The sequence below is a fragment of the Eulemur rufifrons genome, chromosome 9 (genome assembly GCF_041146395.1).
Source record: "Eulemur rufifrons isolate Redbay chromosome 9, OSU_ERuf_1, whole genome shotgun sequence".
NCBI lineage: Eukaryota > Metazoa > Chordata > Mammalia > Primates > Lemuridae > Eulemur > Eulemur rufifrons.
The window spans coordinates 53,266,281-53,293,065 of record NC_090991.1 but is presented as its reverse complement, the minus strand read 5'-3'; the positions used below and the strand labels follow the sequence as shown (position 1 = coordinate 53,293,065).

General features: G+C 58.8%; 2 protein-coding genes and 1 pseudogene across 2 annotated transcripts in view; 1 reads left to right on the top strand and 2 right to left on the bottom strand.

Annotated features, from left to right (window-relative positions):
• Positions 1-26,785, top strand: part of DNAH17 (dynein axonemal heavy chain 17) — a 103,457-nt gene that overhangs the window by 68,855 nt on the left and 7,817 nt on the right. Inside the window, exons 54-73 of the mRNA XM_069482930.1 lie at positions 4,276-4,542; positions 6,051-6,212; positions 7,699-7,932; positions 8,706-8,870; positions 9,825-9,920; positions 10,077-10,294; positions 12,010-12,217; positions 12,506-12,621; positions 13,873-14,065; positions 14,350-14,585; positions 15,161-15,283; positions 16,527-16,731; positions 17,300-17,464; positions 17,699-17,839; positions 18,114-18,284; positions 19,257-19,379; positions 20,062-20,255; positions 22,874-23,022; positions 23,868-23,995; positions 24,805-25,032. Coding sequence (XP_069339031.1) covers positions 4,276-4,542; positions 6,051-6,212; positions 7,699-7,932; positions 8,706-8,870; positions 9,825-9,920; positions 10,077-10,294; positions 12,010-12,217; positions 12,506-12,621; positions 13,873-14,065; positions 14,350-14,585; positions 15,161-15,283; positions 16,527-16,731; positions 17,300-17,464; positions 17,699-17,839; positions 18,114-18,284; positions 19,257-19,379; positions 20,062-20,255; positions 22,874-23,022; positions 23,868-23,995; positions 24,805-25,032 — 3,522 coding nt within the window. The remainder of the gene's footprint in view (positions 1-4,275; positions 4,543-6,050; positions 6,213-7,698; positions 7,933-8,705; positions 8,871-9,824; positions 9,921-10,076; positions 10,295-12,009; positions 12,218-12,505; positions 12,622-13,872; positions 14,066-14,349; positions 14,586-15,160; positions 15,284-16,526; positions 16,732-17,299; positions 17,465-17,698; positions 17,840-18,113; positions 18,285-19,256; positions 19,380-20,061; positions 20,256-22,873; positions 23,023-23,867; positions 23,996-24,804; positions 25,033-26,785) is intronic.
• LOC138391983 (uncharacterized) lies at positions 115-3,792 on the bottom strand (annotated as a pseudogene).
• Positions 25,256-26,785, bottom strand: part of PGS1 (phosphatidylglycerophosphate synthase 1) — a 64,716-nt gene continuing 63,186 nt past the window's right edge. Inside the window, exon 10 of the mRNA XM_069482932.1 lies at positions 25,256-26,724. The gene's annotated coding sequence lies outside the window, so the exon portion shown is untranslated. The remainder of the gene's footprint in view (positions 26,725-26,785) is intronic.

Below are 26,785 nucleotides of genomic sequence, written 5' to 3'. Positions count from 1 at the left end.
GGCCAGTGTTCCGCGAGCTGCCCTGTGGGGAGGGGAGGTGGAGAAAAATCGCATCGCTCCTTCTCTGAAGATCAAGCCCAGCAGCACAGGGAATCTGAATGTCACCGACAGGCCTTATCCAAAGGGTTGTTTTTTTTTTGGGGGGGGGCGGCTGTCAAATGATCCTTTATTGAAATATCTTCCTTTGTACATTCCACCTGGCTGGGCATCCCCTGCACCACTGTCAATGTCATCTATGGTGTCACGAGGGTGGCGGCCATCGGCATTGCAGCCCACAGACGGGGCAGTCCCCGGGATCTCTTTAATGGTTCCAGAGAGTTCTCTGGATAAAGATCGGAGCCACATCTGTCTGGAAATGTTGACAATCTCATCAAAGTGGTATTTCCGTTGTGTTTAATGTTTTTGTTTCTTGCTGTCTCTCGGTGGTTGCTTGAGGGCTGTGATGATCAGGGCAGAGGCAGAAGGTGCCGCTTCAGTCTGGGCCTGTCAGTTCTGAGTAGTCAGTTTCACTGTAATCCTCAGACCCTTCCAGTCACCGGTTGCCTTGACGATGTCATCACCAACTTTTCTGGAGACAGACCCAGAGGGCTGATCTTGGGGGCCAGGGCAGACGTGGCACTGACTTTGACACCAGGGCCCCTCAGGTACACGACTTTGATGTCGTTGGGGTCGAACTTAGGCGGCACGGTGGAGGCAGCTGGCGTCGGGTGAACCCGGATTGGGGACGGCCGAAGAAAGTTGCACCTTGGCCTCCTCAGAGGCGAAACCCGAAAAGCATCTAAAGCGTTTTTAGCTTAGAAAGCAGAGGCCAGAGGACCTTTGGGCCAGTGCACATGCCCAGTGGCTCAGGTGAAATGTGTGTGTATCGATTACTCGATGGCTTTGAGTCCAGAAAGTCAACACGGGTCATGAAGGCAAAGGGACCAGATTCCCGCCCTCGGTCACTGGACACTGAATTGTCCCCTGTCCTCCTGATGAAAGACTTCAGAGCCATTCCCAGGTGTCTAGTGCATGCCCGAGATTCCGGACAGCTGCATTTTGAGTTAATTAAATAAACATTAGGCAGGCAGGTCTCCCATGCCCAAGACATGCTTCTGAGGCTTTTTATTGATTTCTTGTTCCTGAAAATTTGCTCTCCCAGGGAACTGTGTGCTAGTCAAACACTATTAGCCCAAAACAAATCATCGCAGTGCTTGAGATTAGCCCTGCATTGATTGGACCGTGCTACACAGTCCTGTCTCTGTTGGTGCCGGGCTGCTGCTATGGGGCTGGGACAATGCCAGGCCCGGGGGCAGCCCTCAGCGGACTGTCCCGCAGCACACAGCTCCACGTGAGGCAGTCGCTGGCCAGTGGCTTTCTCGGGCGGATCTGGAGCCCTGTCGGCGCTCAGCCCACCTGCAGGGGTGGGGTTGGCTGACAGAGGCCCTGGGAGGGACCGCCCAGACTGTGCCGGGGACAGCCCACCTCTGGGACGGCCTCTGCTTCTGGTTTCACTGTTCTCGACTTCCCCAGTGGATTTACTGTTCGTGCAGAGGGACTGGCAGACTCTCTGCTAAATCCTAGCGTTGAGGGCAAGGTCGGCCTGAGAGAGGTGCTCCCCGGCGGCCTTCCGACCCGCGGCAGCGGAGGGCCGGCTCGCGGTTCTCACGTTATCCACAGGGTCCGTCCACGCCGACTGCCCCACGTCCGCTCGGGTGACCTTCGCTCCGGCGCTGCCTGGTTTGCACTAAGTGAGTCGCACTGGGCTGTGTTCACAGTCGCGCCCTTTGCTCTGCTCTGCCTCCTCGTGAGGGTTTGCGCCTGACCCCCCATGTGAGGTCCCACGGTGGGCTTCCGTCTCGGCGGGATTACTTTGCTCCCAGGTGCGGGCCCTGGAGATTCATCCCCCATCCCCCACCCCCATCGCGAAGCAGCTTCGCGCCAGTCCTTGGTTGTGGTCTGTTAAGTAGCTTCTGTGGATTCGGAACTGCGGGCAGAGATAAACAGGGCTGGCAGTCCCTGTGTCACCAAGGCAGCCGGTCGCCGAATGGTTACGTGCTGTTATTGTTCTCATAAAGGTGTCACAGCGAGAGGCCAGCCCCACACCCCAACCCACACCCTCGTACCCCTCCAAATCTTGGGTCCGTGTTCCTTCCTCTCTGTCGGCATTGACAGTGGCCACAGCCAGGAGAAGTGCCACTGAGTGTTTTGTAGCCAAAGAACAGGGACATGTGACCCCATTAATGCCGGTCCCCAGCCACACCTTGATACAGGCGGACAGTTGCCCTCCATGCGGCTGAGCCGTCAGCAGCAGCCACGGGCTCTCAGCCACGTGGCAGGTGACAGGGGACCCCTGGAGGAGATGGCCAATGCACAGCTGGACATGTGGGGTCCAGAAGTGCAGGAACAGGGCGGGCGTGGAGGAGGCTGTGCCAGAGAGTGGTGGGGAGGGTGAGGCGGAGGCCACCAGAACCCCGGGCAGCCCAGCAGCCAGGTGGGCAGGGCCAGGTGGGCAGGGCCAGGGCTGCTCCACGTGGAGCAGTCGGGTGGGACCAGGCTCCGAGGCAGTGGGGTTGGCCACACGTCAGGGCTGCAGAGGTCCCAGGCAGGACGCAGTTGAGAAGAGGGCCCGTGGTCCTGGCCGGAGCAAGCTCTCCTTGGGGAGAGCCAGGGGGTCAGAGCAAAACGGAGGCCAGGAGACGGGCAGGTAGGGCCCAGCAAGGGCGCTTTCCCTCAAGTGGAGCCACTTAGCTCCGTTCCTCGCCATGTGGGCCGCGGCCTTCCCAGGGCCTGCTGCCCCCGACGCGGATCTGCGGCAGTGAGCCGGGCTCTCCCCGGGCAGGACCCCTGGCTCCGCAGGCTGACCCAGTTCACAGCCCGACCTTGCTGGAACTTAGGGCTTTTCTCTGGGATCGTTCCGGCCTGCGAGAGGGAAGCCCTGCCCGGTTCTCCCGGCCGCAGGCCGTAGGTGGGGACCCTGCTGCCGGCTGCTGCCCTCTGACCTGCTGGAGAAGCCCGTGCTGTCCTTGCTGCCTCCGTAGAGCAAGGCTGGGTTAGACTCGCGTCACCGCCCCTGGGGCCTGTGCCCTCCCAGGCGGAGCTGCCCTGGCTTTCACAGCTTATCAAAACATACCACCTCTGAGGCTTGCTTTGGACCCCGGTCAACTCCAAAAGAGGGACCTTGGTGATGTTTCTCTCCAAACACGGGGACTTCAGGGAGTCGGCCTTGCTTCCGGAGGGTAGACCTACGCCATTTGATGTGTCTATAGTGAACATTTTTTTAAAGCCTTTTAAATAAGTACAGAAGCCCACAGGTCTTATTTTAAAAATTAGATACTATAGACAGGCAAATCGCCGAAACCCTGGAAATTCATATTCATACTCGGGTGACCCTGGCAGACGTTTCTTAGCGTGTATGAACACGTAAACCGGCGTGTTTCCCAAAAATAGCAGCTGCTCGTACTGCTGTGTGACTTGGGGGGTTTTTACTCCCATTTTTTTCTTCCAAAGTTACTCTAAGACCATTTTGTCCAGTCACTTCTTTAGACCCTGCTGGGAGCGTGAAAGGGGCTTTGCTGTGCGAGCCAATGGCTCCGAGGACTCGCGTCTTCCCGGGCCGGGCCTCCCGACCCAAGCCTGTGCTGGGTCCACTCAGGGCCGCTCTCGAGGTTTCTATTTGAGGGGTTTTTTTTCCCTTTTGTGTGTGTGCAGTAAAATATACATAACATAAAATTTACCATTTCACCACGTTTAAAGGCAGGTCGGTGGCACTCAGCACGTCCATACTGCTGTGCCACCGTCACCTCCATCCATCGCCGGAACATTCTCATCTTCCCCAACTGAAACTCTGTCCCCACGGAACAACCCCCACTCCCCGTCCCCCAGACCCTGGCACCCCGTTTTACCTTCCGTCCCTGTGAATTTGACTACTCGGGGGACCTCGTAGGAGAGGAACCGTGCAATCAATACTTGTCCTTTTGTGACCGGCTTCTTTCCTCTTGGCGTAATGTCTTCAAGGGTCCCCCACGGTGTGGCGCGTGTCAGCATCTCCTCCCTGCTAAGGCCGAGTGACATTCCACTGTGTGGACGGGCCACATTTTGAGTGTCCCTTCATCCATCGGGGACACCTGGCTGTCCTCTTGGCTGTGCTCCACCCACGGTCTCGGGTCTCCTCCTGCAGACCCTGCGCGTTTCTCACGAGGCTCAGCCCCGGTGTCCACGCAGGGTGGTCTCGGGGGACGTCCCCAAGCCAGCGTCTTCTCGCCAAGCCCCTGAGCGTGTCCTTGTTCGGCCCAGGTGGACCTCGCCGCTCAGTACATAAAGTCCGCCGTGAAGAACGTGCCCTCCGTGTTCCTGATGACAGACTCCCAGGTGGCCGAGGAGCAGTTTCTGGTGCTGATCAATGACCTGTTGGCCTCAGGGGAGATCCCCGGGCTGTTCTCGGACGATGAGCTGGAGAACATCATCTCCTCCATGCGGCCGCAGGTCAAGTCCCTCGGCCTGACCGACACCCGGGAAGCATGTTGGAAATTCTTCATTGAAAAAGTGCGCCGGCAGCTCAAGGTAGGACTCCGACGGCGGGGTCCCGGGAGCCCAGCGCGGTGCCCGCTGCCCACACAGGTCTTTACTCCGTGTGGGGCCGAGGGACTGCTCCTCACCGGACATGGAAAGCTGGCAGGGGGTACGGGGTGGGGGGAGGGACTGGAGGTTATTTCACCTGGCCATTAGAGACACCGAGGGGCTCAAGTGTCTTACGGTTGTCCCCAGTGTCTGTGGGTGGGCAGGGTCGGCTCCAGGACCCTTCGGACACCAAAACCTGCAGGTGTTCAAGTCCCTGATACGGAATGGTGCAGTATTTGCATATAACCCATGCACACCCTCCCGTATGCTTTAATCATCTTAGCTTACTTACAATACCTGAGACAATGTCAATGCTATGTAAATGGTTGTTATACTGTATTTTTTATTTGTATTATTTTTTATTGTTGTTATTTTGGATTGTCATTTTTCCTGAATATTTTCATTCTGTAGTTGGTGGAATCTGCAGATGTGGAACCCTCGGATACAGAGGCCGAGTGTATTAATATTAACATATTAATGTTAACGCCTCCTCCCCGCCCGTGGCCAACGAGTGCACCTCGGCCCCAGCGTTCCCTGTAGGGAAAGTCGGCTGAACTGCCCTAGTGGGACGAGGGCACCTGGGATCCGTAGGTTCCAGCCTGTCCAGAGCTGAGTGAGGGTGGCTGCCACGGCCCGGTGGCACTGCCCCTGGGGAGGGGCCACCCCAGAGCCCCCCAGGCACCTGCTGCTCATCACTCTTCCCCGGCTGGAGTCTAACAAAGCAGATGTCTCTGTCTCCCCACTCCGGGTTGCACAGTCCAAACAGTGAATGTTATTTTAGGGGCTAAAGGTGTCCCCTGACGGGTGCTGCCTGCTCCCGGCTCTTCTGTAGCGCTGTCCTGCCAGCACCGGGCTGTCCTGGCGCCCTCACATCTCCAGTGAGAGCTGCAGCCAGCTGAGCACCGAGCTGTCCCCATCAGTGGCCACTTGCAGTGAACCACCTACTGTACCATGAGAAGGGACCAGAGAGCAAGGACAGGGCGGGAGGCTGAGGCTCCAAGAGAAAGGTGGTCCCAGTCCAGCAAGAGAGACCCCAGGGCAGCACCTTCTCCAGCGGGGGTCCCAGGGAGTCCCCAGGCTGTCTGGGAATTAGCCGCTGCTTTGGGGCTTGGAGGAGGCTCCGTGGCTCTGGGGGCAATTCCTGTGGAGCCCAGAAAAGATTCTCCATCCTTGGGCCTCGCCATTCCCCACTCCTTCCCTCGCCCAGCCTGTGGGAAGAGGCACGGGCCACATCAGGGGGGATCGGGGCTCCCCCCACCCCCACACCCACACAGCCCTGGTGAGGGTCGTGAGGTCAGGTGAGCGCATGTCCACGGCCACACAAGGCCCGCTCGTCTGGCCCAGAGTCGGGGGGAGCCCCGCAGAGCAGGCCGCTCCCAGGTGGGCTTTCTCATGACAGATGTGGCTCCGCGCGCCGTCCCCAGTGACCGCCCACCTGTGTCCCACACCAGGTGATTCTGTGTTTCTCCCCCGTGGGCTCCGTGCTGCGCGTGCGAGCGAGGAAGTTCCCCGCGGTGGTCAACTGCACGGCCATCAACTGGTTCCACGAGTGGCCGGAAGACGCCCTGGTGTCCGTCAGCGCTCGCTTCCTGCAGGAAACCGAGGGAATTCAGGTGTGTTTCCAAGGCCACGTCCACTGGAGCTCACGAGCCCAGGGGACAGGGACAGGCAACCAGCCGCTTGGGGATGAGGACACTGAGACTAGGGAGAGCCGAGTGGGGTGGCTGCCTTGGGTGCCACAGTTAAGGGGGGCACCGAAACCCCAGGAGTCACGAGAAGTGATGTTTTAATGCAATATTTTTAAAAATCAAAATTAATGCTAACAAAACTCACAACAAACAAAAATATCAAAATGGTGAACAAAGGCGGGCTGTTCTTTCTACTTCACAGCGCTGCCACGCCATGCCACGGGAGGGGGGTTTCCACTGAGCCCCCCCGTCCCCCGCCCTGCCAAGGTCCCCCAGGCCTATTCAGGAGGGTTGACAACAAATGGCCCTGGACAGACTGGGCCCAGGTCCGGCGTGGACTGGACGGCCTTTTCACCGTGACAGGTGTATACAGGCGCACGCGCTATTGCCTAGAGCCGCGGGCTCTAACGTGGCTCTGCCTTGGCCCTTCTCGGGGGCGTGACAAGTCTGACCTCCTCCTGCAGACGGTGCCACGTTCAGAGTGGGCTAATTGCCCGCCTGGAAATGAGCATCAGCCCCTGCCCCGCTCTGCCCGCGTCAGTGCAAGTGCCGGGCAGCCCACGCTCGCCACGCGCATCGTCACGCCTATCTGCCCTGAATGCACATCCCGTTACGCAGTAGGATAGAATACACTGGAAATTAGCTTTTTTCCCTAGTTTTTAAAGATGGGAAAAAGAGCCTGCTTGTCACCAGAGCGTTCGCTTATGAGATGGGCCGTTCCCGATAGCCCTGCAGTTCAGAGGGGCCCTCTCGGCGCGGGTTTGTGCTTCCAGCGGCTTCCTAGGAGCGGGGACCGGGCCCACAGCCAGCACCACGAGGGCCGCTGTGGACGTGCTGACGTGTGTGTGGTGGGTGGATTAATTAGTTTCCAAAGTATCCTGAATTAAAATTAATATCGCTTGGACAATTTCTGGGGCAAAACACCCAGTGCCCAGGAGGGCTGGAAAAGAGGTACTAAGTCCCAGGACCCGACGTAGGAAACGCACAGTAAAAGCTGGCTGAATCACCAAGGGTATGACAACAGCCCCAGCCCTGTGCTCTCCCGGGGGTGCGAGTGTGAGAGTGTGTGTGTACGCGTGCGAGTGTGTACATGCACATGCGCGCATCTGTGTGCACCAGAGGGAGATGCTGATGAGAAGCTCGGCTGTGTCCCCGGCACTGAGCTAGACCCTTCCGTGCACGAAGCCACGACAGCCAGGCAGGCACTGGGGCTCCCGAGCCTGTTGACAGTCTTAGGCCGAGGTCAAGAGGCCTCAGAACAGCTCATCCAGGGTCCCGGGCAAGCCGGGGAAGGCCCACCTCGCTGACTCCCTGTGGCCGGCAGCAACCTCCCCGTGCCCGGGGCCCCTGGCAGGGAAGGGGTCATGCAGGAGGGGGTCCCGGGGATGACCTGGTTGTCTCTCCTTTGTAGCCAGAAGTCAAGGCTTCCATCAGCCTCTTCATGTCTTACGTGCACACCACCGTCAACGAGATGTCCAAGGTGTACCTGGCTACCGAGAGGCGCTACAACTACACCACACCCAAAACCTTCCTGGAGCAGATCAAACTGTACCAGAACCTGCTGGCCAAGAAGAGGGCGGAGCTGGTTGCCAAAATCGAGCGCCTGGAGAACGGGCTGATGAAGCTGCAGAGCACGGCCTCCCAGGTAGGGACCGTCGCCCCCCTGTGCAGGTGCCGCGGCCGTCACAGGCTTCTCCGGGGGGTGGTCCTACGTGGCGCCGTCACTACGTGAGGTAAGGTGAGCGTGATTCCTACCTTGGAGAAACGTGCGCTCCTAGACCAGACGGAGCTGGCACACGTGCCCCGACATGTTTAAAGTAGACGGGCCTCGCTTCCACGTGTTGCTGTCATAGCGGTGACGGTGCCACACCCTGCCCCGGTGAGACCTGGTCCTCAAGTTCAACGCAGTCAGAGCACGTCCATTCTTAAATGCCATTCGCACCGTGGTGCCCGGCTCAGAAAGCTTCCTCCGTCCTCCTTTCACCCCGTATTGGTTTTCAAGCGTCCTGCCTGGCCTTCAGTACCCTCCGTGACGCAGGCCCGGCTTCTTGGGAGCCCAGTGATAGCCGCCTCCTCCCTGCCCGACTTGTGGACAAGCTCGGGCCTCGCACTTGCTTCTGGGGGGCCTTTGGACCCCGTCCCCAAGCTTTCCCTGTCACTCTCCCACCAGCCCAAGCGCCCCTCAGCCTCCCCGACTCCTCAACGCTGTGACTCAGTTGGCATTTTTCTGTCCAGTCACCTGGACTGCCAGTCCTTTGCGTGCGGGGACTGTGTCTGCTGCTTGTGGCCCTGTGCGCACCATCGGTGCCCGGTGAACACTTCCCTCAGAGATACTGAAAAGGCTCAGTCCCGCCGGGCAGAGGGTGGCGTGTCGCCCGCGGCCCCGGTTCACCCATCCCTTGGCCTCTCCGTCCCCAGGTGGACGATCTAAAAGCCAAGCTGGCGATCCAGGAGGCCGAGCTCAAGCAGAAGAACGAGAACGCAGACAAGCTGATCCAGGTGGTCGGCGTGGAGACCGAGAAGGTCAGCAAAGAGAAAGCGATCGCCGACGAGGAGGAGGTGAAGGTCGAGGTGATCAACAAGGTAGGTGAAGGCTGCTGCCCTGCCCTGCCCGCCGCGCCTCCCGCAGCCCGGGGAAGGCCGAGACCTGCACACAAGGGCGAGTTTCCCAAACCAGCGGGACCCCGGAAGGGAGGGCGTCTCTCCCGGGCGCAGGGCCCCAGCTCAGAGCTGGCTTTCCTCGCAGAAATGCCCACCCCTGTGGCCGAGCTCCTGAAAGTGCAGCCCCAGACCACGGGGACAGCAGCAGGGGGACGTGTAGTAAATGCAGGTTCTCAGGCCCCAGACAGCTCTGCTCAACGGGGCCTGCTTTTTCACAAGATGCCAGTGTCCACAAGCATGTGAGGGGTTGAGAAAGACCCCCTCAGAGCCCTGGTCCTCAGACTCACTGCTCTGGGACCCCCCAGAGGACAAGACGTCACTGGCGGGGGCGGGAGGATGCTCACTGGTTTTGGTGCGTGGCCAAGGCTGAGAAGCGCCACCTGGGGGGAACGTCTTCATCACTTTTGGACCTGATTGTTTAAATTCAGAATGCGCAGTAACTAACTGCTATCTCTTGAGTGAGTCAATGACCGGCCCATCAGTGAGGATGTTCTTACCTCCTTAAAGAGAGGATGGGCTACACTCTCTGAATGTACCATTTGGGGGGATTGCAAGATGGTCCCAGAGACGGTAAGATCTCCAGGCCAGCGGATGGTCTGGGAGGCCCCTGGACTGGACGCTCCAGCTGATAGGAGGAAGAGGAGGGGCAGGGCGGAGGGGCGGGACAGAGGCAGGTCCAGACAGCAGGGCTGTCAGCGAGGGGCACAGCCAGCAAGCGCAGACGCATGGCAGCAGGAGGTGCAGCTGCCTTCTCGGAGCTCAGACCGCTGGGGCCTGGGCTGCGCGTGGGGAGACAGGCCCACTGCCTCCGCACCCCTTTTCTGCTGCCTACACACACACGCCCCCTCCCCCGCCCCCGGTCTGGCTTCCTTCCAGAACGTCACTGAGAAACAAAAGGCTTGTGAGACAGACCTGGCCAAGGCAGAACCAGCCCTGCTGGCCGCGCAGGAAGCGCTTGATACTCTGAATAAGGTAAAGAGAGAACGAAGAAAAGGGGACCCCACCCCCAGGCCTGAGCGGAGAGGACACGGGCTTAGCAGTCGCCATAAGGGGTGACTCGCCCCAGCAGCTTTCTCAGGGGCATCGCCGAGGGCCCAGCCCAACCCACCCCACCTGCTGTGTTCGCAGAACAACCTGACAGAGCTGAAGTCCTTCGGGTCCCCCCCAGATGCCGTGGTCAACGTCACGGCCGCCGTCATGATCCTGACGGCGCCCGGGGGCAAGATCCCCAAGGACAAGAGCTGGAAGGCTGCGAAGATCATGATGGGCAAGGTGGACACCTTCCTGGACTCGCTGAAGAAGTTCGACAAGGAGCACATCCCCGAGGCCTGCCTGAAAGCGTTCAAGTGAGTCGAGTGGCTGCGCCTCGTGGGGCCCAAGTCCTCCTCACATCACGCACCATGTGGTCCGGAATTTCCTCCCGCAGGGACCAGCCCCTGGATGTGTGCTTGCCGGGGTGGGGGCGGGGTCTTGGGCTGCGGGGAGGAAGGTGGAGCCCCAGAGACGGTGGGCAACCCTCGGGGCAAATCTGGCCACACCCGGTGGCATAGGCTGCCTGGCTCCTGTGGCCTGGGCTGGAAACCTCGGCAGCCCCTCCCCACACCGCACCTGGGGCCAAGGCACACAGCTGGACACGCAGCAGACCGCACGGCAGCAGGACACCCTCTGGGCACAGGTCCCACACACACACACACACACACACACAAACACACGGATGCAATGTATGTGCGTATGCACATATACACAGTGTACATGCACACAGGCACACGTATGTGTGCATATGTGCACACACGCCCACACAGTAAGGCTCTGGCGTGCATCTTTCTTTCTTGCCACTGGACCGACTGCAAAGGTCCCGTATCTGGAAGGACGCCCCCCACAGGGTTGGCAGGGGGTCCCTCTGGGGTGGGCCGTGGCACTTGGGAAGGGTGTCACAGGGACTCCACTTTTCACCCATAAATGTCACCAAGGCGCTCCACTCTGTAAGTGCTCCAGGCCCACGTCCCCCCACGGGGCTCCCTGCTCACCACCCCCTGGCAGCCCAATTTCAGGGTCCCCAACCCGGACTGAGGAAGAGGGCCACACCCCCGAGCCCAGCAACCAAAGCTGGGGCCCCCGTAGCTCCCAGCTCCTCCAGGGAGCAGGAGGGCTGGACACGGAAAATGTTTGGCAAACACGGAAGAGCGCGAGGTCCGAGGGAACAAGCAGGGCTGTGCCGCAGACCTGCCTCCGGGCTGTGGCCGCTGTCGACGCTGGGTGTATTTTTCAGTCTGTTTCTCAAGTTTTTTTTTCATTGTTGAAATAATACTGCACATACACAATTATTCTGCTTTTACTTTTCACTTAACATTGTTGACAGGAACCACTTTTCCCTATGTTATTAACACACTTCGCAAGCTTGATTTAACTGTTGTACAATCTTGCCATAGATGAATCCAACTCTTCCTGCTTTGTTGAACATTTAGGCTGGTTCCATTTGCTATTTGCAAATGACGCCTCAAGAAATGTCTTCTCCTTGTCACCCAGCAAACTTCTGGGCTGCCGCCATCCCACACCGTTTGGTGTGTGTTTGAAGGATACAAACTCATTTTCACATTAGGCCAAACACAGCGTAACGTAGACCAGAGCGAGGGACACGGGCTGTATCCCAGCCTGAGCTGAAATTGCTTTTCAATCCATACCTTGAATTAGCCATTCAAATTTCCTTCTGTGGATAGTTCCATTTGTTATATTTAATGATGTTTTCATCATTTTTAAAATACTAGTTTCTAAAAGGTCTAAGCTACACCAGTGGGCATTGTTCTTGGTCACTGTAATGTTCCCCTAAAGGGTAACACCTGCAACGTCATCTCTTACACGTCTCATCCCTGTAACCTTATCATCTGAGATTCCTGGTGCCCATCTCAGGAAATCGGGTCATGCCGTCTGGGGCAGTGGGAGTGACAGAGCAGGGCACTGCCCCGTCGGAGCTGTGCTGCCTTGGGCGAGACGCTCAGCCTCTCTGGGCGTGCTTCCTCAGAATCAGGCGGGGCGACTCTGGCTGTCTGGTGTCCCCTGCCAGGCCTTACCAAGGCAATCCAACGTTCGACCCCGAGTTCATTCGCTCCAAGTCCACGGCTGCCGCGGGGCTGTGCTCCTGGTGCATCAACATCGTGCGCTTCTACGAGGTCTACTGCGACGTGGCCCCCAAGAGGCAGGCCCTGGAGGAGGCTAATGCAGAACTGGCAGAGGCACAAGAGAAGCTGTCCCGGATCAAGAACAAGATTGCCGTAAGTGCTGGCTCGCTCGCGTCCCTGCGAAACACCAGAGCCACTTGCTCACGCTGCCCGTCGATATCCCTGTTTAAAAGGGGTTGGCACGGCCGCTGCCATGAATTATTGAGTATCACGGAAAACGCAGGCGAGGGGGGCTGGGTCACGCCTGGGGCCACTTGGTCCCCGTGGCCCTCATGCTGCAGGCGCTCCTGGCCTCGTGGGAGCCCCTCACAGGGCCCGGCCCCGGGGGTGCTGGGAATGCCTCTCGCTGCTGTCCCAGGACCTTTCCCGCTGTGCCTCCAGGAGCTCAACGCCAACCTGAGCAACCTGACCTCAGCCTTCGAGAAAGCAACAGCCGAGAAAATCAAGTGTCAGCAAGAGGCCGATGCCACGAACAGGGTGATCTCGCTGGCCAACAGGTAGCAGCTCCTCCCACGCCCTCCCTCCTGCCTCCCAGACCCCCAAAAGGCACAAGCCCACCCTGAAGCCTTTGGAAGAAGAGGAAGGAGCCACGTTGCAGCTTTCACTTTTTGGGCTCAGACCTCGTCCTCCTGTGCATTCAGTGACCTTCGGGGTGTAGGGTTCCGAATAACCCAGACCTGCCTGGGACGCCGTGTCCCGAGGGCCTTGCCCCAGAATCCACTGCCACCCACGACGTGGCGTGGGGTGCGGGCTCCCAGGGTCACTGCACGGCCAGGGCGCACCCACTTTGCAGTTTCTGTCACGGGTTTGGGGTCTAGGGCAGTGCTGCCTGCTGGGAGTAGAATGTGGACCACGTCTGTCATTTGAACTTTTCTAGTAGCCACATCGAAGAAGTACAGAGAAACAGGTGAAATTAATGTTGATCATATATTTTAACCCCACGTAGCCAAAATATTATCATTTAAACATATAATCAATATTAAAATTACCAATTGGACATTTCACGTGCTCACTCCCATCCTGAGCCCTCGAGACCCCGTGTGTATTTTACGCGCAGACCAGGTCTCAGTGCAGACTGGCCAAGAGCTCAGGAGCCACGGGGGGCTCGAGGCTGCCACACTGGGCCACGGGCCTGACCTCACCTGGCAAGAAAAGCAAAGTGGTCTCTAGGTCACGGGGGAGCAAGGGCTGCTCAGGTGGCCACGGACAGACCTCAGTGGGCCTAACTGGGAAACCTGGACGTTCAACAAAGACGTCGACACTTTCAGGCTCATGGTGTGCCATCTGGGGTCAGGGACAGCCCTCAGGCTGGTGGCCTGAGAAGCACAATGCACGCCCTGAAGTCCCCACTCCACGCAGGGCCAGGTCCCCTCTGCATGCCACATCATCCTGTGGCCACCACAGTCCCCTCCTGGGCTCCGCCACCTGCTGGTTGAGCAAGTGCTCGGTGACATCCAGGCAGCATCACCAGCATGGGGAGAAATGGTCAAATAACGTCAGCGTAGACGGGTATCACTGACACAGGCACAGACGACTTGGGGCAGGGAAGGGCAGTGTTCCCAGGGGCCTCCGAAAAGCATTATTTTTGTTTCCCCAAAACTCCCCAAAGCATTTTCATCATTGAGCCACCAAGCCGAGTGCAGATTTGAAACTCTGAAGAGTCAGACATTGAGAGGTGGAGGACTGGTCTTGTCTGACTCTCTCTCACTTGGGCAAATGCGTTTTATTTTCTCCTGTTCCCATTCCAGGCTGGTGGGGGGATTGGCCTCGGAGAACGTCCGTTGGGCGGAATCGGTGGAGAACTACAAGAAGCAGGGGGTCACGCTATGCGGGGACGTCCTGCTCATCTCCGCCTTCGTCTCCTACGTGGGCTACTTCACCAAGAAATACCGGAATGAGCTGGTAGAGAAATTTTGGATTCCTTACGTCAATCACTTAAAGGTAAGAGGGGTGGCCCTGTTCACCATGTGGGAAATCTGGGGCTGAGGCTCCGGCCCAGTTGGGGTTCGGCACGTGGCCCGACGTTGCTGACGCTGACGTCCCTGCCGGCCGAGTTGTGAGCGGCTCCGTCCAGAGCGAGGCCAATGGCCGTGTCCACCCAGATCTCCCGGCTGGTCCCACGTCTAAGCACGGCAGAACAGCAGCAGTATTTGCACGGCTGCTTTGCACCGCGTAGTAAGGTCGTGTCACCCTCCTGAGGAAGAGTGCCCGCCCTCCCCCGGCAGGTCCCCATCCCCATCACGGAGGGCCTAGACCCCTTGAGCCTGCTGACGGACGACGCGGACGTGGCCACCTGGAACAACCAGGGCCTCCCCAGCGACCGCATGTCCACCGAGAATGCCACCATCCTGTGCAACACGGAGCGCTGGCCCTTGATCGTGGACGCCCAGCTTCAAGGAATCAAGTGGATCAAAAACAAATACGGGAGTGAGCTGAAAGCCATCCGCCTGGGCCAGAAGAGGTGTGTGAGGGCAGAAGGGGCTTACGGCAGCCACTGGGCCCCCCGGGCCCGGAAACACACTCTGGGCCCCCCAATGTGAGAGCTGCTCGTGGTTTAACTATGCAGCCCTGGGGAGCAGCACAGTAGTGAAGGGTTAAACTCGGGGTTCTTCCCCTAGCCCCATCACCTGCTCTCCTGCAGGGAGGAACCAGGCCCAGGCTCTCCACCTGGGTTTGCGTCCTGCCTGGCACTTGCTGGCCGTTTCCCTGGTCCGTGTGGTTTGTTTTCTCATCACACGTGAGAAACCATGGCTGGAAAATCAGGTGCAACGCGGATGTGAAAGTGTTTGCGTCTGCAGCCGTGAAGCGGCTCAGAGCTGCTCCCGTGCTCACCGCCACGCCCAGCAGACCACGGGGTGGCTCACAGAGAAGCCCTTCAGCTCCTTTCGGGAAAGGCTGAGCTGTTGGAGCAACGAGCCTGGGGCTCCTGGGGCACCTCCCTCTGGCATCGCCTCACTCGAGGGCGAGGGCTGCCCGTCAGGCGTGCCGTCCGTCACTGGGCCCTCTCGTTGAGTGGCTCCTGTGCTGTGCCTGCAGCTACCTGGACATCATCGAGCAGGCCATCTCAGAAGGGGACATCTTGCTCATCGAGAACATTGGGGAAACCGTGGACCCCGTGCTGGATCCTTTACTGGGCAGGAACACAATCAAAAAGGGAAAGTGAGTAGCTGTCTCCACCTCCGTGGTTTAATCCCGGTGACACCTGCCTGGTGAGCAGCAGCCTTAGCAAAGTGCCGCCCGGTGTGGAAAGACCAGGACGGCCGACCCTGCCAGGAGTGCACCGGCGTTTACCAGCGGTCACCTCCAGAGGGCAGTCTTTAGTGGGGACATTTTTCTTCTTTCTGTTCTTATGCATTTTGCAAATCTTGGTAGTGTATTACCTTTTTTAAATTCAGGTGAAATTCCCATAACATAAAATTAAGCAAATCGCAGCAGGAGCATTTAGTACTCACAGTGCTGTGCAGCTGTCCCCTCTGTCTAGTGCCACGACGTTGTCGCCGCCCCAAGAGGAGACCCCACCCCGTTCAGCATCACTCCTCATACCCCTCCCTCCTGGGCCCTGGCAGCCACTGACCTAGCTCCTGTCTATGGATTGGCCTGTTCTGGACGTTTCACATGAGTAGACTCACGCACTGTGCGCCTTTTTGTGTCTGGCTCTTCTGCCTTTGCATGCCGGTTTTGCGGTTCATGCGTGTGGTAGGACACGTCAGTACTTCGCTTTTATGGCAGAACGATGTTCCATGTGCCACACTTTGTTTCCCATCAGCTGATGCACTGGGCTTGTTTTACTTTTATCATATAAAAACGGTTAAACCAACTTTAAAAATGTAAATGTCAGAATTGACAGGAGCCACCTTTACATGCAGGGGGGGACGCAGGGACCCAGAGCGGAGGTGGTGAGTGGATCTGCTGGCGTCCTGGACCCCGAGCAGGGCGAGGAATGAGTGCGGATGCCCAGGGGTGGGGTCAGACAGGGGCCCCCAAAGTGAGCCCAACCAGAGAAAGGGGGACAGCAGAGCCAGGAGCCAGAGAGCAGTGACACCCCACGGCGGATTAGCTGAGCCGGGGTCCAGCCTGGGGAATTTCCAGAAGGGACCATGTCCTGAGCACTTCTGTCAAGGCTCCAGATGAGCTCAGTGTGCAGCAGAGGTGAGCAAACACTGCTGGGAAGATCAGACCGAACCACCCAGAGGAAACGGTGATGCATCTTCTAGAAGGACCCACGTCCCAGGCCAGGGAGGAGGGACAGATGAGGAGACCTGCGGTGCTCTTCCAGCAACCAGGGGTTCCAGGCGGCAGCCCGGCCTGGGGACGGCCCTGAGCTGGGGCGAAGGTGGCTGTGCTGTGTGGCTGTCGCTGGGTCAGCAGAGCCGTGTCAGCTGACCCTCCCCCCGCCGTCCAGGTTCATCAAGATTGGCGACAAGGAGGTGGAGTACCACCACGACTTCCGCCTGATCCTGCACACCAAGTACTTCAACCCACACTACAAGCCAGAGATGCAGGCTCAGTGCACCCTCATCAACTTCCTGGTCACCAGGGACGGCCTCGAGGACCAGCTCCTGGCGGCTGTGGTGGCCAAAGAGCGCCCAGACCTAGAACAGCTGAAGGTAACGGGGTCGGGTTCCCAGGAGGTAGCGGCCGGCGGGGCAGAGGGGGCCGGGTCCACATGAGGGTCCCTGTGAGCGGCCACCAGCCCCGAGGGTCTTGTTGCTTCTCTCCGAGGGTGTCTCGGCTTGTCCCACTGAGTCGTGTCTTCTCGTGCGACAGGAGTCACTGCTTCTTCCCCAGCTCTGTCCTCATCCAGCTCCAAGTTCAATTCTAACTCAAAGGACCGCCGCACTCGCAGAACGGGAGCCACTGCAGTTTTCACAGGCTCTAAGCTCCCACGCGCTGCCCCGTGAGAGTGGCCTGGCTGCCGGCCACATCGGGGCTCTGTCTTGGCCACACTCGTGGGCTCAGGGCAGTCCCAGGCCCACCTGTCTCCCCATTCTTCCCCTACAGCGTCCCGACAGGAAGCCCGGTGGCCAGGTGCAGGTCCCCTCCGCCGCCGCGGGGCCCCTCCCGCAGCTCCCGTCAGCCGTCAGCCACGGCGTCCTGCTCCCGTTAGGCCCCAGGGCTGTGGCCGAGCTGCACAGCCACCAGGCCTCGCGCTCACTGACTGTGCTTCCCCGGCAGGCCAACCTCACCAAGTCTCAAAATGAATTTAAGATTGTTCTGAAAGAGCTAGAAGATTCTCTCCTGGCCCGTCTGTCGGCCGCATCGGGGAACTTTCTAGGAGACACTGCCTTGGTGGAGAATCTCGAGACCACCAAACACACGGCCAGCGAGATCGAGCAGAAGGTACGACCCGTCCTCCGAGGCTGCGCCCGCGAGCCCTGGGCGGAGCATGGTGGCAGGGGGCAGGGCGAGTGGTCCCCTCCAGTGAGCGGGGAGGAGGGGCGCGGGTCCCCCCAGCACCTGCTTCCACTACGCTGGCTTCCAAGGGAGCCAAGGGCTTCGGAGGGGGCTGGGCCCACCGACACGTGGTGGTGTCCACCTGCTGGCTTCACCCCCACCCCTTTTGTTTGTTTTGAGGTGCAAGAGGCAAAAATCACAGAAGTTAAAATCAACGAGGCAAGAGAGAGCTATCGCCCCGCCGCGGAGAGGGCGTCCCTGCTGTACTTCATCCTGAACGACCTCAACAAGATCAACCCCATCTACCAGTTCTCTCTCAAGGTGAGGCTGCGTGCGGGCTCCGGGGCCGGGCCTGGCGCCCGCAGGGCCATCGTTGAGCGGTGCCAGGCCACCCTCTGAGGCAGGGAGGGCGGGGTCGGAGGGCTGGGGGGGCGGATCCGTGTGGTGCCAGCTCCCTGGGGAGCGCCTGGGCTGGTCCCTGCACCCTGCTCTTCCCCTAGACACCCCCCACCCACAGTCAAAACAAGCCAGAGGCCACGGCAGGCTGGGAAGCGACGGTGCCCAGCCCTGCCGGCCTCCACGGCCACCTCCCCAGGCCTTCAACGTGGTGTTCGAGAAAGCCATCCTGAGGACCGCCCCTGCCGACGAGGTGAGGCAGCGCGTCATCAACCTGACGGACGAGATCACCTACTCCGTCTACATGTACACGGCCCGGGGGCTCTTCGAGCGCGACAAGCTCATTTTTCTGGCACAAGTTGCATTCCAGGTAAGGTCCAGCCTCGCTCCTCAAAGCGCAGTCCGTGGCCCGGCACCATCAGCGTCCCCTGGGAGCTTGTTGGAAATGCAGATTCTCAGGCCCCGCCGGCTCTAGGGCACCCAAACCTGCATTTCAGCAAGACCCCAGGAGAGCGAGAGTCAGAGGGGACGACGTGGGACATGCCTGGGGGGGGGAAGCAGGCAAGGTGCTCCAGGGGCAGCTCTGGCCTGAGGTCAGCTGAGGAGAATGTGACAAAGAAACGTCATTTTGTGACATTGTGCTGGTAGCGTCCTGCATTTGTGCTTAGCCTGCGGTAGATGCTGAGTAACATTTTTTAAGCAATAAACATATCAATGAACAAATATTCCTCGTTTATACAGTGCTGCTAAAACATTTAAAGAGCTGTGTTCCGTTAAATTGATTAAATAGCCGTTCTTAGCCCGTTCTGTGGTGATGTAACAAAATACCTAAGGACCGGGTCATTTATAAGCAGTAGAAATTTATTTCTCACGGTTCTGGAGTCTGGGAAATCCCACGTCAAGGTGCTGGCGTCTGGCGAGGCCTTGTTGCTGCGTCCTCCCATGGCAAAAGGCCACAGGGTGGCAGAGTACAAAGGGGTCCAGACTCCCCCTTTTGGGGGAGGGGTGGGGAGCGACTGCTTAATGGAGGCGGAGCTCCCTTCTGGGCAATGAGAAAGTTCCGGAACTAGAGAGAGGTGGAAGTTGCACAACATTGCGAATGTATGAAATGCCACTGAATTATACACTTTAACATGGTTAAAGTGGCAAATTATATGTTAGATGATTTCACCACAATTTAAAAAACACAACAAAGTGAAGACAAAGTTTTGCCCCAACCCAAAAGGGCAGGACATGCGTCCCCTGAGGGCTGGGGGCTCCTCCCGCCGGCCCGAGGGCTCGTTTCGAGGGCTGTTGGCACGTTGCTGGCCAGCAGCGAGTGTGTGGCCTTCGTGTCCCTCAGGTCTTGTCCATGAAGAAGGAGCTGAACCCAGTGGAGCTGGATTTTCTCCTGCGGTTTCCTTTCAAGGCCGGGGTGGTCTCGCCGGTGGACTTCCTGCAGCACCAAGGCTGGGGCGGGATCAAGGTTCGTCTGCAGACTGAACGCTGTGTACTCTCCCCGCGCCGGGCCTTTCCGGCTAACGCGGAGGATGTTTACAAGGCCAGATTACAAGGCGCCACAGGCCCGTAAAATTCAGTAAAGCGAGGAGGCCCCAGAGATAGGGATGGCGGCCAGGACGGGCTGGCTGCTCTGCTTTCCTGCGTGATTGTGACATCTGCTAGGTCCCCTGCGGGCTGCGCACAGCCAGCAGGCAGCATCCTCTGGGAGCCAGACCAGGCCTGGGGCGTGTCCCCCCCCACCCAAGCTCCCTCCCCTCTCCCCGGGACCCCCCTCCTCCCCGCCAAGTGCAACATGCTAAGGCTCAGATTCCCAGACACACGCACTCGGGGACCCTTGAGTTTCAGGGGCTCTGTTCAAAAAGCCCTGAAGAGGGTGGTCCCCTGAGATAGGATGGCCCTGTTTCCAGGGACCACTAGAGAAGCAGCCACTAGTCCCTTCAGACTGGGAGGCAAGTTCATGTCCCTAGACTAGATTCCTCCCGATGAGGCGGTCAGTGAGAGGCCTCTCGGGCTCTCTCGTCCCAGAGCCCCGGATTCCCCCTGAGGCGATGGCCTCTCCTTACTGAATTAAGTAAAAGAATGTTCTGGGGCAGGGGGCGGGTGGTGGGGAGTGGAAAGAGTCCGTGGACTGTTGCACCTGCCCCTAGGCCCTTTCGGAGATGGACGAGTTCAAAAACCTGGACAGTGACATTGAAGGATCCGCCAAGCGGTGGAAGAAGCTTGTGGAGTCGGAAGCCCCGGAGAAGGAAATCTTCCCCAAGGAGTGGAAGAACAAGACGGCCCTGCAGAAGCTCTGCATGGTGCGGTGCATGAGGCCGGACCGCATGACCTACGCCGTCAAGTGAGTGCCCGCCGGGCCCGCCCCCAGAAAGGCGAGCAGCGCGGGCGGGACGTTGTTAGACACCCTCGGACCTAAGTCAGTGTCTTCCCTGGATTCTCACCCCGTTCTGCAGAGGAAGGGGACGGGGCTCAGAGAAGGGAAATCACCTGCCCACATGGTTCTTGGGGACTCCACCCCTCTGCGACCCCAGCCCTGATTCTCCTTAACTCTCGGTGTGTCTGAGTGTGGTCAGCAGGCCCCTCGCTCCCCTGCCACCAACCTGAGTGGGAGGGGCACCCGTGACACGCGATGGTAAAACGAGGCTCCCATGTGGCCTCCTAGGTTGAAAGTGCAGTTTCAAGTGTGGATGCTCATGTCTACCATGGCCACACAAGCCAGGTCCTTTTAGGATGTTCTGGGGAGAAAACAATGGCAACACCACTAGCATTCCAGGACTTCCGACCCCTCAGTGGCAAATTCAAAGTCAGTGTCTCATGGGTGTCAATTTGGGCTATTTTGCCAGCGAAGTGTTCTCATCTCATGAACAATTTCTCCAGACCTAAAACCCCTCGATGTTGAAAGTTTAACATGGAGAACAAGCCCAGGGTCCATTCTTGGAGTGTCTGCGGGTTGTTTGGCTTCTTTCCGTTTCATTTTTCCTCGTGGCCTGAAAGCAGCCGGATTTCCCAAAAGACACCCACGTCCCGAACAGAATCCACCCCCCGGCCAAGCAGGGGCCCGACTCACATCACACCATGGGTTACTCAGACTTTTCTGTTTTGTTTTGTTTTCTGCGGAGAGAAGAGGGAAGGGATGGGGCGGGGGCGGGGGGCGGGGGCAACGAATGAAACAAGAAGTCCCTGTGGTGTGGCACAGGAGGGCAGTGCCGGCCCGGAGAGGAGGCCCGGACCCGGTGCTGGAAGACAGGTAGGGGACGCTGAGGCAAGGCCAAGGTGAAGGACATGCACCTGCCTGGGAAAGCTGGCGTGTTTGGGGCACAAGACTCAAGGGGCATCAGGCTCCTCATCTGAAGATGAGATGAGGTGGCCTCCCTGCCCCCCTGAGTTAGTGTGTGTGATGGCGTTCTGGTGACCCAAAACAAGGAAACAGCCACCAACTGCAGACGCAGCAGTGCACTTCCTAGTGGCACGGCCGATCCCAGACACCACGTGAACCCAGATCGTGTTCCTCGGCTCTGAAATGTCTAACATTTCCATGGCACCGAGGAAAGCAGATTCACCACCCTGATTATGTAGGGAGAATGTAGCTTAAAAGCTGGGAAATGCAAATAGACAGCAAGTAAGAATAGCAGCTGGCACTGAGCGAGGGCGCCTTGTGCCGGGCGCTGCCGAAGCCTTCGCAGGCTCCTCCAGCAGCCCTGGGAGGCAGGCCACCCCCACACTGGTGCAGGGAGGGGGAAGCAGCTCACCCACCCAGGGTGGAGAGGTTTGCTGGCAAACTGGCTCTCCAAGAAAAAAAAAAAAAAAAAAAGCCTTCATTCACAGCCAATTTCTGTGGTGTAAATACTCCGCTGTGGCCAATCGCAAGCTGCCAGTGGTTTACTGGGAGTGGTTGGGGGCTGGCCCCCCGCGCCCCTCTGCCAAGGACACACGCAGGAGGTGGTGCAGCCTGGCGGGGACCAAGCGCATGTTATTATTCTGCATCCTTAACTCACCACAGAGAGCAGCCCTGGCCTGGCCAGGAAATAGCAAAGGTGATTCTGTTCCATACCTGCCCAGAGCTAGGACTCAGGACGTTGTGGAAGCCCCTTAGTCCCTCCCTGGACAAGGATCACGGCAGCCACACTGAGTCAACGCCAGAGGCCTGGACAAACAGAATCGGGGCCTCCAGGAGCAGCAACTCCTCCCCCTCCCCTCCCCTCCCCCCTCCCCTCCCCCCTCCCTCCTCACCCCACCGCCAGTCAGTGAAAGCCGGAACGGGGAGATGAACAGCAGGTAGAGGCACCCCCAGAGAGCCCCTCATCGAGCCAGGAGCTGGAGCAGGCTGGGTGGGACGCTCGGGGCACTCGGGTTGAGCTGCCTAGAGACGGGCGGCTCCCACCCCCAGGACGTGGTCATTTGTCGTCCTTCCGGAGACAAGGCTGGACGTTAAAAGCTCATAAATCTTAATTCTTAGGATCCCTTCAGACCATAGTAAGCTCAGCCATTGTGATAATGGGAGACAGGCAGATACCTGGGATCCAAAGACCACCCCGACCACGCTAGGTTTCCCAAAAGAGGATTACCCAGGTCCTCGACCGGCCCCAGACCCACTGGGGTCAAGACAGAGAGAGACTGGGGCTCAGCACAGAGGTGTTTCTGTGGTCTAAAGTTACTTTTTCTTTGATTTTTCTGATTCTCCGTGTTTTGGGGTCTTTCAGGCTCACCCAGACTGCTCTGACGTGAACTTCCTTCCCTCTCGGCCCCGCTCGCAGCGGCCCCGTGTGTGGGATCGCAGCCCCGCGCTGCTTAGACTGCCCCGGGGAGGACTCACAGGGCGCCCGGCACATGGGCCCCTCCCCCCGCCAGCGACCTTTCTCTGCTGACCAGAGTCTACCAAGATAGTGGCACTTCTGCCTGGGCCACGGCCCACCCGAGCCCCTCGCCCCTGGGCTGAGCCTCGGTTTCCGTTGCCCTCAGGAACTTCGTGGAGGAGAAGATGGGCAGCAAGTTCGTGGAAGGCCGGAGCGTGGAGTTTTCTAAGTCCTATGAGGAAAGCAGCCCCTCCACACCGATCTTCTTCATCCTGTCCCCGGGGGTAGACCCCTTGAAGGACGTGGAGGCCTTGGGTAAGTGTAGCCTGCGAGCGATGTTCTCAGAAACGGGGCCTGTGTCAGATCACTGGCCACCAGGAAAATGCAAACCCGAGCCACGGCGAGACGCCGCCTCACAGCCCCCCGATGGCAGTTGCCAAAGACAGAAAACAAGAGCTGGGCAGCTGTGGGGAGACTGGAACGCTCGCACGCTGCCAGGGGGTCGGCGGGGGGGTGGCAACTGCTGCAGCTGCTGGGAAAAACACTGTGGCAATTTCTCAGTAAGTGACACACACAATTACCGTATGACCCCCAGCAGTTCCACTCCTGGGTCTACACCCAGAAGAGCTGAAAACAGGTGTTCAGATGTTCTTTCACAGTAGCCAAAAGGTAGAAACAACCCAGAGTCCCTCGGCTGGGTGAATAAACACGGTGTGCTAGGGCCACGCAAGGGAAAATTGTTCCCTGCAAAAGGAGAAAAGTACTGACACAAGCACAGCGTGGGTGGAACACAGAACATGCTGAGGGAGAGAAGCCAGGCAGAAAGGCCACAGGCTGCGTGATTCCACTCACGTGAAACATCCACGATCGGGGAATCGTGGCGGCAGACAGTGGGCTGGCAGTGGCAGGGGCTGGGTGAGGGGGACTGGCAGTGACAGTTTCGTGCACACGGGGACTCCCTCCGGGGCGATGGAGACGTGCCAGATTCACGGTTGCACAACACCGTGAATGTACCGAGTGTCACGGAACTGTAAACTGCGTTGTGTGTCTCTCGCCACAGTAAAAGCGGGAAGGGAGGTGTGTGGGATTCCCGGCTGCGGAGCGCAGAGCCCGAACCTTTGTCATTTCATCATCTTGTGCTTTTCCTGTTTTTCTTTTAGGGAAAAAACTGGGATTTACCATAGATAATGGAAAACTCCATAATGTGTCCCTGGGCCAGGGACAAGAGGTGGTGGCCGAGAACGCCCTGGACGTGGCTGCGGAGAACGGACACTGGGTCATTCTGCAGGTAGCAGGCGGCCGGCACCCCGGTGGGGGCTCCCTCCCGAGGTGGCACAGGGGCGGGCTGGAAGGCCCGGAAGGAGCAGGAGATGGGAGCTGTGGAGGGAAATCCCCCGGCCCACCGAGCGGGGCACCCAGGGTGTTGGCTCTGTGCAGGTCAGCGGGAGGTGTGGGCGCCATGACCACCCAGTGAGAGCCTGGGTTCTGCAGTGGCGAGAAAGACTCTGGGTGCCCACCAGAGCACCCCTAAAGAGATACTATTTAAAAGACAAATGCTAGGTTGACAAAGACCCCTCCCGCTCCTTGCTTGGGGCAGGCGGCAAAGGCCATAGCACCCCAGAGACACCCCCCATGTTTTGGTTAAACTCTGGCAGCCTGGAGCCCCCCGAGACCCCTCCTAGCTTCCGGCTTGCCCATGAGGGCCTCCAAGCCTGCCCGGCAGCCACAGGTCCACAAGGTGTGGTGACCTCAGTCCACAGGGCCCAGCCTGGCCCCCATGGAAAGACCTCAGCTTCAAGGGGAGGGGTGGGGGCCACACAATCTCAGCCTTTGCTGGGGAGGACGAGAAGGACCAGCCATAAATCTGGAAGTTTTGAATTAATTGAGCCCCAAAATAGATTCTGGTGCCTCAGTTGCTTGGCTGAAAATATCTCAGCATGCCCAGCACCTGGTTAGGCTGGACGGAGTGGGGAGGAGGGGTGGTGCCAGGCGCCAGGCGAGTGTCGGTGCTGGTGAGAAGAGCCCTGCCCACGACTGGGGTGGGCCCAGGGACGTGGGAAGCGTGTGGGGTCAGCTAATGCCTGGTCTCGGCTACAGAACATCCACCTCGTGGCGCGGTGGCTGAGCACCCTGGACAAGAAGGTGGAGCGCTACAGCACTGGCAGCCATGACGACTACCGCGTGTTCATCAGCGCGGAGCCGGCGCCCAGTCCCGAGTCCCACATCATCCCCCAGGGCATCCTGGAAAATGCCATCAAGATCACCAACGAGCCCCCCACGGGCATGTACGCCAACCTGCACAAGGCCCTGGACCTCTTCACCCAGGTAGGGCAGTGGCTGCGAGGGGCAGCCTAGCACCAGTCCCCGCGTCCCCTGAGCAGCCCCTGGGAGCTGGGGACGGACGCTGAGGTCTGGAGACACCACGCCCAGCACATGCACGCACACACCCCTCACACAACAAAATCAATACATTCCCAAAAGACTGTAAAATGCAAATAATTTAAAGCAGTATGGCACTGTTTATTACTTAAAGCTTCATAAGCAGAACCGCACTTTTTAATCAGTTTCATGAGCCTGCAGGTCAGCACCAGTAAGTGCTGTTCGTCATGTTTGGAGATGATGAACTAGTCTTTACTGTGTCCTTGGAGGTGGGGCCAGGTTCCCCCCGGTGGCCCCTGAAGGTCAGCCGGCTTTACTGGGGCCCCAGCGCCCCCTGACCCCTCCTGGCAGCCCCGTCGTCTGGTACTGGTCCCGAGGCCGACCGCAGGCGGACAGGCCGCAGCGCCCCGCTGCTGGAGGCGACGGGTGACGGTGGTGAGGCTGCCTTCGCTGGGGCTCGGGCTCTGGTTCCAAGACCCGGCTTCCTTGCCGTCAGCAAGAACACCGCCAAACAGCTGGCCGGGCAAGCCTAGTCCTCCGCCAGCAACTGCAGTGGCTTCTGGCTGCCTCCAAGATGGAGGGTGGAGGTCTCGAGGACCGGGGCAGCAGGGCGCCCGCTGGCTGGGTCTCCTCCACGCCCATCTCTGCCTGGACTGCCTCACCCGACTCTGCCCTGCAACCCAAACCTCACAACCCTCGGGGCTTCGCCAAAACGCCACCTGCTCCAGCCTGCCTGGTGTTCTCGCCCACGGGAACAGCTCCCTCTGCACAGCTCAGCATCTGCATTTACTCTTCGGGGGCCTCGTTTCTGCTCTGGACGAGAACTTCCTGTGTGCACACGTGGGATCTCCCAGCTGGAGCCCATAACCTTGAGGTTTTGAAACGCCGTGTTCTACAACACCTCACAAGGACCTGCTCGGGGAGTACAATGTTCCGTGAACACACAACTTCTGCATCTGATTCACTGTTTAAAAAAACCACTCATATGAAATATCTGAGATACCAACTAACAATTCCCAACCGGCTTTTAAAGGACACACCATTGTCTAAGCGTGAAAGCAAGAGGGAACTGAAAGCAGAAAACAAATGTTTAAAATGGGTCAGTGGTTCCTTTAACCGAACAATCGCTACCAATGCCTCACACACGCTGGAGGGGCCGGGGGTGCAGCGACCCACGACCGGGGCTGGCGGCCTGCGGGATGCCGAGGGGCACAGACAGGACCCCGGGTGTGGGAGTCCGTTGTGACAAATGCCATGAGACACTCTCAGTGTCGTGGGACCACGCCGCTCACGCCCGGCTAGGGGTCGGTGCCCGTGGGAGGATGGTTTGCTGCCACCCGTGGTGAGACCAGTACAGACATCGAGAGGAGACATTGAGTAACCTTTGTAGAAACTGGCATTGCTGTGAACGCAAGCACACGATCTGCTTTCCTTTAGTAGTTCGTGTTTATTGTATTTTGCAAAAGTCTCAGTGACAGGTGGGTGGTGGCACAGCAGGAGGCCTCTGGGCCAGTTGGAGCCCTGTGACAGCCAGCACTGAGGAGGACGCCTCGTCCGGGCTGCGGCTGAGGCCTGCGGGTACGCCAGGTGACGAGGGCGGCTGGGCCGTAGGACAGAGGGAACAGAAGCTGCAGGCGCCTAGGGCAGCAGAGAAATATAAGAAAGAATGTTCCTCGTAATTACCAGCGTTCCTCACCGG